The sequence below is a fragment of the Carassius carassius genome, chromosome 31 (assembly GCF_963082965.1).
Source record: "Carassius carassius chromosome 31, fCarCar2.1, whole genome shotgun sequence".
NCBI classification, from domain to species: domain Eukaryota; kingdom Metazoa; phylum Chordata; class Actinopteri; order Cypriniformes; family Cyprinidae; genus Carassius; species Carassius carassius.
The window spans coordinates 13,391,729-13,403,262 of record NC_081785.1 but is presented as its reverse complement, the minus strand read 5'-3'; the positions used below and the strand labels follow the sequence as shown (position 1 = coordinate 13,403,262).

The 11,534-nt window shown below is 34.4% G+C and overlaps 1 protein-coding gene across 2 annotated transcripts in view; it reads right to left on the bottom strand.

Annotated features, from left to right (window-relative positions):
• LOC132111588 (MAM domain-containing glycosylphosphatidylinositol anchor protein 2-like) overlaps positions 1 to 11,534 on the bottom strand; it is a 178,674-nt gene that overhangs the window by 55,939 nt on the left and 111,201 nt on the right. For both annotated transcript variants that reach the window (XM_059519025.1, XM_059519026.1), the window contains exons 7-8: positions 6,259 to 6,588; positions 2,868 to 3,161 (exon numbers count right to left, since the gene is read on the bottom strand). In XM_059519025.1, coding sequence (XP_059375008.1) covers positions 2,868 to 3,161; positions 6,259 to 6,588 — 624 coding nt within the window. The remainder of the gene's footprint in view (positions 1 to 2,867; positions 3,162 to 6,258; positions 6,589 to 11,534) is intronic.

The window sequence follows — 11,534 nt, the reverse complement described above, 5'->3', positions numbered from 1 at the left end:
TCCTCCTCCCCGCAGTTCTAGAGGCTTGCTGCAGAACCCATTCAGCTGTCAGACATAAGCAGACATTATCCACTGGCATACATTTGTGCCTTGGACTTCTGCAAGTAATGACTGCTGCATTAGGATTACCTCTGGACCCCCCCTCGACTATTTAACTGCAATCATTCTGTCTGTGATGGAGGGGGAGGAAGCGGCCTTTGTAACACAGGGAGAGATGACATAAGTTAGAGTGCTGGAGAATGAGTCATCAAATACAGTTACTCTTTCTGAGTGGCTAATGTTTATGCTGGCTGGGCTTCTGCTGAGCAGGAAATGATGGCTTTTTCTAAAGAGCTTGTATCTGTAATCAGACTACTACTAACAGGGAGACGTGTAACATATATGGCTGCTTCAAATGGAGATTTGAAGAATGTGATTAAAGTGACAGTACTACCAAAATTGAAAATTCTGTTCGCTTAATCACTATCATGCCATTCCAAATAAGTCTGACTTTTTGAGTTTTGTTTCTTCTGTGGTATTCAAAAAGAGAAATGAGACATCATTTTCCAATGTACTTGGGAAGCTTTCAAAAAGGAGGCGAATGAACCACAAAAGTGGTGCACACAACCTTGCTTTATTCCAGATCTTCTGAATCATAAATGGTTTTGTGTGAGATACAGATTCCAGTGAGCTGCTGACATAAGAACCACTGAGACTGGATCAGTGAATCATTCAGTTTGGTTTGGTAAACTGAATCAAATGATTTAATGAAAATATCTTATTCAAAAGTATGTTTCATTCACAAATTAAACATCACTACTTCTCTCATGAACACACTGAGGGAAGCTAGGTTGAGATGTTTAATGAATATTAACTTAAATGAATAATAACCTCACTTAAACACATTGTATATCCAAACTGCTACAATACATACAACAACCAAGGTAATAAAACTTTGCCAGATTCACGTTTATCTGTTTCGGATAAAACTGACGACATTTGGTAACACCTCTCGCTGGATACTTCACAATGAAAGTGTTGTGAAACAGTGAAGAATCAATGTAATATAATTTCACAGAAATTCTGCAATAGGGAAAATTTTTCCAATGTGTCAAAGTTGCTTTTATGATACTTTTCCAGTGCTTGTATGTCCTTTTAGAAACTTATAAGACTCCATTCATTATAACTGCTTTCAAAAAATGACTGGCATATTCTTCAAAATATCTCTGTTTGTGTAAGTGAAAAATGAAACACATGAAAAGTCATGTTTGGGTGAAGTATAAGCAAATTTCTAAATGGACAAAAGTGCTGCTGTCTGCATAAAAAGTAAAATCGAACTGCCAAGACTGTCATCTGTGACCAAGTACTTCACTGAAGAGTAGAGTTTTGAATTATATTATCATGACTCAAAAAGCAGGTGACAATTGACATGCGTTTGCCTCACCAAGAAAATGATTCGATTTCAATCAAGCTTTCATTTTATGTAGAAATACTAATAATAATCCTAGAGCAAAGTATTATGGGTTTAAGCAAATTTCATGAGACGGTCTACAGCTCTTACAAGATCTTGTGTTCATTAGTTTTCACTAAGCCAGTGCAATATGTAAAGGTCAGGATTATTTGATTCACCTAAATAGGACATAATGATCACACATGCTGAATTCATAGTAAGGTGTAACAAAAAACAAAGCTCAGGGAGACCAGGCAATTACACAGAAACAAAATAAAAGCAGTGAATCGTGGCTAACAAACAAAATCACTGACTCAGAGCACAACAGGAAACACACAAAGGCTATTTCAGACCAATCTGGCCCTCTAGACAAAAAGAGATTCTGAACACATTAGAGAACTAAAATGCTGACACAAGATAGTATTGTGAAGTGTTATTTAAAATTCAAGCCAGAATATTTTTTTTTGTGGATCCATATTTTTAGCAATTAAATCTTGAAGTGGTGAGTGCTTTTCAGCTGGCTGATGCTACATTTTGTTCCTCCAAGCACACGTTTTCAATGAAATCTGTCTTCTAGCAGAATGCACTGTTAATTAAGGTATACACAGGGGTCATTTAAACAATTTTTTTTCAGTGGAAAAAGTACAAAACGTGTTTAAGTGTGTGAATTGCCCTGAAATGCAGTTCTTTTACAAAGCAGACCTGTCATGCCATACAGTAGAGGTAAGAGCGGTGGTTGAGAGAACAATACTATCAACAAGGCCAACTGGATAAAGGACTACATACAATCTGTCTTGGGAAGCACTTCATGTGCCACTACTGTTTCTAACACATGTCCATTGGCGTGCAAGTTATTAACAAGATGACAGGAGCATTATGGGAAATAACAGATCTTTCTGACATCTTTAAAATGCCAGATACTTAATTAAAATCTCTTCAGATAATTTAGGTGAAGTGTACGCAATGCATCTCATTTGCATTATGACTATAATTTTATATGTTATGAACTGTAGGAGAGAGTAAGGTATGTATCCATAGCCAGAACATGTTTTTTTTTTACTTTCTGCATAAATGAAATAATCATTATAACTTCTATCTATCTGACCCTCTCATGTACCTGTATTTTTTTGAGTCAAAGTCCTCTTCAGTAATTCATTCATGCTATGCTATGATAATATGGAATACATTACATTGCATTAACCTCTACACCTGTGCTAATTGAGTCTGTGAGTCTTAATGAGACATGCAGAAAAGATCAGCATTGTGCATCGCTCACCAAGGTTGTCTGTAATTACAATTAATGATGCTTTTTTCATATATTTCTACAGAAAATTAATGGTTTGCCAATCAACCATGACAGAAATGTATGTTCCAGCCTGAATGTAAGTCAATTAGGTCCAGCTAAAGTGCATGAGAAACAAACACGTCCATTACTTACACAGCACTATGAGCTCCACAATGGCCTCTCTGGGTTTGACGTTGAAGCCATTGTACTGGCTGGTTTGGCAGCGGTACGTGCCGGCCATCTCGCGGGAGACATTAACGATGCGCAGAACTCCGTCATAGCTTTCGGTTTGCTTGTTTCCATCCGGCATGGGTGCTTCTTTATCAGCACGGGACCAGAGGATGATGGGTTTGGGTTTGCCGGAGACCAGGCACTGCAGCTCTACTGTGTCACCCTCCTGAGTGACTAATGGGGACTTTTCTCGTGGGACGGTAAGGTTGGGTGGAACTAGAAGAGAGCAGATGACGATCACAGTGATGATATCGTATTCATAAACTACTACGGAAATATCACAGTGCATCATTTTACTGTACAAATCATTTTATGTAAAAAAACAAGGCCTTAAAGAAATGGACCGGGTCCAATACAAGTCAACTGGGTTTATTACATAATGAAAGAAAAAAAAGAAAAAAAACAATAAAGAGGAAAAATATATAACACACTAAAAATGTTTGTATACTACACTACTCAAAAATGTGGGATCGGGAAGATTTTTTTAATGTTTAGTGTCTTATTATCACCAAGGCTGCACCAAAATTATATTATATTATATATATATTTATAAATATAATTTATTCCTGTAATGGCAAAGCTACATTTTAAGAAGCCATTATTCCAGTCTCCAGTGTCAAATGACCCTTCAGAAATCATTCTGATATGAAGAAAAAATGACAAAAAAACTATTTTTATATATATATATATATATATATATATATATATATATATTTATTTATTTTTTTCTACTTTCTGCATAAATGAAATAATCAATATATAGCATTGGGACTACTGTTCAAGGTGAATAAACATCTAGTTATTTGCCACAACAGATATAATATACGGAAACTGTAGGTTTTGCCATACATCAACAAAGACATCCTGGCAGCCACAAGGTGTTAGGTAACAATGCTTCTGGCTGGTTTTCACCATCAGACATCATACATGTATGCAGACAACAGGAAGAAGACAAGGTTTATGTTCTTCTACTGAATCCAGACAACAGTCTGGCAAACTACCGGCTCAGCTCTGTGTAAACAAGGATGTTGTCACCTTCCTTCTTTGGTATCTTAGCATGGACATTGTGCAAAGTTTACTGGGTTTACAGGCTTGATCTCTGTTGCTTTGTCATGGCAACAAAAGATTGAATATCACTTTACACAGACAAGGTTAGTAAGCTATTCTAGTACTATTCTAGTAACTTAAGTCTAATGTCAATACATTTGTAAACACTCTCATGCAATAATTATAAGCCGTTTGTAGTTTAATGTTTATTGCCTAGCCTCATTTTCTTACATTGTAAGAGTTTTTTTATTTAACTAGGAAACGAAACAAACATATTTTCTGTTGTAATGGACAAATGCTATTGACAGATCCTTGTATTAAACCCATACCATCCTTCAAATTTTGTCGTCTAGGTACAAGGGAATGTGAGTTTCCACATCAAATCCCCAAATGACTGAACAATTTGACCAGAACACTTTCCATCAGCTATTCTGATTGAGTCCAGACCTCAGAAACCACAGGGTCAGGTTGATGTGATGACATGCTCTGTGAGACAGGTCAACTGAAGACATCAACGTCCTGAACAATGCCACGGAAACATCAGTTCCTCTGAAATTAGCCACTGGGGTGCCACATAGGCCCTTTCCATTAAACATGAATCTTACTTGACTGTACATAAAGTCTCCATGGCCCACTTCACAAGCTCAACACCATTAATAAAAGAGCTGCATGAAAACATGGGCCCTAGTTGGATAGTGAGAATGAGTGCATTCTTTTGGGGTTGCCTTAAAAAGCAGGAAAAGACTTAATACAAGAAATGGACTGTCATAATGAAACCTATCATGCACATATGAGATGTGGGATATGAAAGATGATGACAAAGACAGATAAATACTGTACAGTGAGGAAAAAATAATTTTTTCCTCCATTGGAGATAAAAGACAAATCTATTTTCTCTCCTACATAAGGTGAGGGGGAAAAAAAGAAAAGAAAAGAGGAGAACAATGCTGAATGTATTTCCGATTGCGACTGCAGGGAGCCTGGTGGGAGAGAGATCGTGCATCTGCAGGTTGATTAAGCATGACTTCTTTAGCAGACCCAGGGCAAACAAACAAACAAACAGAGAATATTTTGCATAATGAAATGAGACAGAAAATAAATCACATTACCCATTTTGGCTACATCAAAAGGCCTAAAACAGCATTATCTATGTTTTTTGATGGAAAAAAAAACCTTTCAGATCGACATTTGTATCATTAAAATGTCATTAATGGGGGAGGCTGAGATTATTTTGTTTTATTGAAGCAATAAAACCATAATGTGCTGAAACAGTCTGTAAAAAATATTAAATTTAATCACTGTAAAAAACTGATCTCAATCATAAATAATTATGAAATTGTACCAAAGAATCTGACATCCTACCATTAACCCCATTTTCACTGCAATTTATTTTCATTTACTTAGTAATACATGCATGATTTGTAATTAATCGCTTTTCATAATTAATAAATTAATGTTATTGTAGGTGCCAAGTTTGTTCAAACATAGAAATTCAAAGATTGATGTTCTTAGTAAATCTTTTTGAATCCTCATGGCAGTGATATTTAACGGCTTCAGGTTTATGAACGTGTGTATGCCCTGGTTACAGTATTGCTATTGTTGACTGAAACTAAAAGTTTAATAATAATTGAAACAAAGCAGAACTAAAATACAATACAAATACTAGAAGAAAAACTTAAACGAACTAACTGAAATAAATAATTTGAAGCAGAAATACTACAATTAAATAATCCACTGATTAGAGTTGGGAAAAGGAATTAATGATAAATATAAAAAAATACAAAATACAAAAGCACACAGCACAATTACTGAAGCTTAAAATAATAATATAATAGTATATAAATAATACTAAAATTGAACTGCTTGGATATTTCATCATAAGCCCCAACATTATTAATATGAAAAAGAAAGAAAGAAAGAAAGAAAGAAAGAAAGAAAGAAAGAAAGAATAAATTGGGTGGGAGGGGGGATAGGACACAATACATAAATGCATGAGAGTTAATAGTGTTATGGATTCCATCCTGCGGTAGCCATTTGGATATGTAGGGTGGGCAAATATAGTCAACATTAAGCAGATATAAGTAAATAAATGTTAAATACAATGTAGGCAGAAAAAAGGGAAAAAGGGATTTTGGCATAATAAATGTATGAAACTGATGCAATTCAAAATAATTTACTATGCCATCTTATAGAGATGATAACATTGTTAAAATTGTCCCAATAGAGGAAGACCAGCTATTACTAGAAAAGGACAAGAATAACTCACCAGTGGTGGAGGAGATGTTGACGTCTATGCTGATCTCTGGTATCCCTCCATTCTTTAGTGAGGCCACACAGGTGTAAGTGCCAAAGTCAGTAAACTTGAGGTCGATGATGTCCAGGTTTGTGGTTCCCGGGGCAACGTCTGGGTCAGTCTGGGTAATGACCATGCGCTCTGAGCTACGCAGCGGACGGCCGTTCTTCAGCCAGCTGAACATCAGCTCCTCAGGCGGTGTGGCCTCCACCTGACAGGATATCTTCACCTCTCTGCCGATCTGGATGTTGTCATCATTATGATAGGGGTCGGGTGTGATCCAGAACCTGCCCTTCTTCAGAGCTGTGTGGACAGAATGAAATGCGACTGATTTAACATCAATGAAACATTCAGCTCATGGGGATATTTCTTCAGATTTGGCCAATTTTGTCCCTTTCAGCTTAAGTCTTAAGACATACTTTCATTAGATTATTTTACCATTGAACACACATTCTTCACAGGAGAATTTGGTTACATCTCATGTAATATTATTTGTTTTTTAGCATTAAGTTGTGGAAATGACATTGATGGAAAGAAAGGATCATTTCATTGCTAACATGTAACTAAATAAACACAAATAATGCACAGAATTCCAAAATTCAGCTTGGTTTAAATTAAATTACTTTATATTAATATTAACATATTTAAAATATACTTCAAAATCATGAAAAATATTCTGCTGACTACCTTGATTTACTGCACGCAAATGCATGGTTCTTTCTTTATAAATAGATTTTTCAAATAAAAGTAAATTTAAAAGTAGCAAATATAGAAGTACAGTAAAATATTGAGTTGTTTCATATTATGTACATATTTGTATTTTTTTATATGAAATATTTAGTTAATTATAACAAAAATTTGAAAACTGCGTTTTAATCAAATCCTGGTAGATAAAAGCCAGGCGTTGAATAAACATCCATTTATGAAGACTCTTTCCTCTTATAAAATATCAGTTTGCTCAAGAGGTAGTAACACGCTGGACATTTCCCATCATAAAGTCTCTTAATCTCTTCATACAAGATTTGTACTGCACAGCTAATGATGCTTTAAATGCAGTGCGTCAGTTTACATAGCTAAAAGGTATTTGCTTAATGTAATTTCAAAACATTTTAATGTACGACATTTTGCCACAATTCATTCACACCACTGCTTTTCAAGCCATTATTACTGTGACAAGCCAATGACATACAAATGACAAAACTAAAAATGTTAATAAAATACCCATGGGCTATTTTCAAGGGATGAAGGTGAATGACTACCATCTTAGCCTGTGAACGCAGCACAAATAAAGCTGGATCTTAAAATACACCATCCCACTATCACCCCGCAAAAAAGGGAGAAATAAACAAAGGGCCCCTCCAGACACAAAACACGTTATATTATTTAGATAAGAGATTGTCAGGGAGTCACACACTTTCTTCGGAGAACAGAAGATTCCTTTCACAGAACCGCAATCCTTTGACAATGACATTGAGAAGAACTCTGACTCAACCATACTGACATCTACAACACTGGAAGTGATGTAAGAACGGCGTGACATGACACACACTTTCCTCACTCTTGCACACCACTCCACACATGCTAATGAGTGAATCTTTGCAAGGTTGGATTGAGAGATCTTGCACAGTGTGTCTCACATTCATAAATAACTCAAACTAGAAGCCACACTAGACTGAACAGCAGCTATTTTAGGATATTTAGGGGTTAAAATAACACAGGAAATAAACCGAAATAGCTTCTTGCTGTTCTCAAGAAAAAACAAATAATTTTCTAATGTCAACATGAAATCAAAATTGACTGTAACCACTTATTACTAATAAACATTCCTGGTGGTATTGTTTTATTAAATGATTTACTTGAAATTCTCTTTTTTATGTACATTCAGATTTTTTTGATAAATTAAAAAAATCAATGAATAATACAATCATTTTGGATTTTTATGTTTTAATTTGATGTACACTAAGTAGACATCCAAAAGGCCCTTTTTACCGCCAAACGTACCGCGGCGGCGGTATAAAGTGCATTTGCAGCCTTTGACCGCTGAGTGGCGCTTTAACCACAAGTTATCAAACAAGCGCATCAAAGCACATTTTCGCTAATAGACGTCAGTTTTGCCTCACTGATGTGTTAGATTTGATGGCTTCAGTCAGGGAAAATGAAAGAAAAACACTGTAGTTAAAATATTTAATATTTAATATCCACAGACGAAAGTTTGGTACTTATGAAGTTATGTGCATTTCTTAGAACGAATTCAAGCAGGATAAATGTCAATCCTGTGCCTGAACCTGTGATAATATTTTCTCTAATCTACATGGTATTAAACCATATTTTAGATTTGACACATTTAAAAGGTGTGCAGTATTATTTATATTATATTATGCGTTATATTATTCAAAAGAAATTGTGGTTTACTTTGCATCGGAGCATTAAAAGTGGTAGCCTATTTTAGGGGGGTTGGCTACATGGATTAATGTCAATATTTTCATATATTATGCCTATAGCCTATTTTAATTTATATTTTCAATATAAATATATTTTGTTGTTTTCATAAGGATTACTTTATCACTGAATATCTGTTTTCGGCGGCACTTGATTAGTTTAAAAGTAGACATGTCAAGCTTTCTATAGATATCTCTCTCATGTATTTTCGTTGAGTATTCACGGAGTAACAGTTCATTTTAATGACGTGTTTGTAAATAAAGATCAGTGCAGACAAAGGCTGCAGACAGCACACCTTGTTTGTTAGCTTTATTTTATAAGTGCACAAAGTTTTGTTGTTATTATGTCTGTATCCAAAAAAAGTAGACCCTTTACAGATTCGATTGATGTATTGCTCTTATCTGTACGATTAAAACTGAAAGTGTAATTTAAGTTCTTTTCGGGTTTATCAGGAGAAAATGACTCATAACGCGTATCCGCGTTAATCGACTCCAGAGGGTTAATAAAACAACATGCATTTTTGTTATTCGTTACCTGTCCTTTAACTTATTGGGGAAAAAACATTTGTCTGTAAACTGATTAAAAAAATTGTTGCATGTTTAAATGTGAAGCACTGTATAATTTCGTTCCCATTATTTAGGCCTAATTTACCTAAAACAAGAAACGAATAAAATTAAACCGGCACGATTAAATCTTTGAAACTCTAGTTTCTCTCATTATAATCAACAACATTCACACGATGTAAAAAAAAGCTTTAGTAATTGACAACTAAAGTAATTTTAAAGGGAACCTTTAAAGTTTTAATATAGTTCTTTATCATTCATTTAGCAGTCAAATTTATAACTGCAACAAGATGATTAAAAAAAAAACAGTACTGTTATTACCTTAATGCTGGAAAGATGCTATTTTTTTTTAATACTAGCCCATCATGCATTTAATCATCCATTCAGCTTTAAGAGCTGTTCAGATTAAAACTGCCAGCTCCGCAGTGAGTCAGTGTCATGGACGGAGGACCTGTTAATATTTTTTCTAGTTTATATTTCCATCTCGTTATGCCACTGGTTTAGGTTTTTTTTTCTTATAGAACTTATTTGTAAATCGCCTATTTTCATTTGCTGAATGTTTTCTTTATTTTTTATTTTATTTATTTTTTTAAACACGCTAAAAATTAAATTAAGTTTGTCAGAGGAAAAAAATATATGAGTCGTGTATAGACGGTTTCATCGGGCGCACGCGTCTGGACCTAAGTTAACTTCCGGTCTGTGTTGTGTATATCGGTCTGGCTGCGGTGCCTTCTACAAACGCAGTTAAAGTTAAGGTGATGAGTAGACTGAAGTTGGGCTCAGGTGGTTGTGCTGCGGGATGTGTTTCCCATACATTTAGTTATTTTTGGGGACTCACCACAATTTTAAAACTGATCGATTTTCAAAAAGGCTTCGTTGAATAAACATGAGTAACGTTATGTACTGCACGTTTAATAATAATAATTCCTTACATTTATATGTTTAAGTATCAAAACGAGGCACAGGTGTTTTTATATCGCTGTATTTCTGAAGGAAGACTTGCATGTTATATGCCTGATAAAGCAGCGTGTGAGCGTACGAGCTCTGCTTTGTTTACAACTGTTACTGGGGAAACATCTATTTCTCGCGCTTTATGTCTATGCTTTAAAACACCTCCTGCTGGCAAAGAATGAATTTGCATTTTCATTAAGTCCGCCTGATCCACGCAGCAAACATATTGTTATTGATTCTATTTGGAAGTCTACCGGAAGTTAAGTTAGGTCCACAAAAGCGCACATGCACAGTAACGTTTGTTTATGTTGTTGCCGTTGAAACCGTCTATAGGTTTCATTTTAACGGATCAATCACCTATTTTCGTTTGCTGCATGTTTTTTTTTTTTAAACACGCTTAAAAATAAATCAGAGTTTGTGAGTGGAAAAAAATAGGCTATAAGAAAATATTTTACAACAAATCCTTTAAATTTAACAAATTTATCAGAACAAAACAATAATAAAAAATATATAATACTAATGGATAAATATAATCACAGTATATAATAATATAGGCTTAGTAATAAAACAAAAAAACAAAAAATAATAATAATTTAAAGCTAAGCATAAGGTAAGGTTTGGCTTTCTCAATCGGGAGAAATCAAACGTTTCCATATTTGTGATGTTGCCCATTTGAAGCTTAACTATTATTCATGAGGTAAATAGGCTGTGTGCGTTTCAGTATCGATGAAAAAAAAAAATCATAATTAACAATATGTCAAAGTGCTCACGACGAATGTCTGGTGAACGACTGCTGTTTCCAGTGAATATGTGCGCGAGGCACCAGCACGCTCAAACAGCTGAAACAAATAATACTTAATTTTTGGTCACACATAAGGCATAATTCAAAAATGCTGGTAGTTTGAAAAATCAAGAATAATAACAGAGTTAATATTAATTATTGCTAAATGCTGGACCGTTCCCATTTCGCTCTGCATATGGAACCTGAAGATTTTTTTAAACCAAGAATGAACCGAAATGAAAATTAAATTAAAATATTTAGCTTTTATATATATATATATATATATATATATATATATATAGGCCTTATATTTATTTACTGTTTAATAAAAATAGCATGCATATGATCCTTTGTGTTAAGGTCTTCTTTTAATTTTTGTTTAGTAGACTGTAGCCTAAGACTATCCTACATTTTAAAAATTAACAAATTGTAAAAAAAATTATGTTTCAATGTTACAATGTTATATCATAATGTTATTGTTGTTTTACTTCCTTCTTTTATCTCATTTTACAATT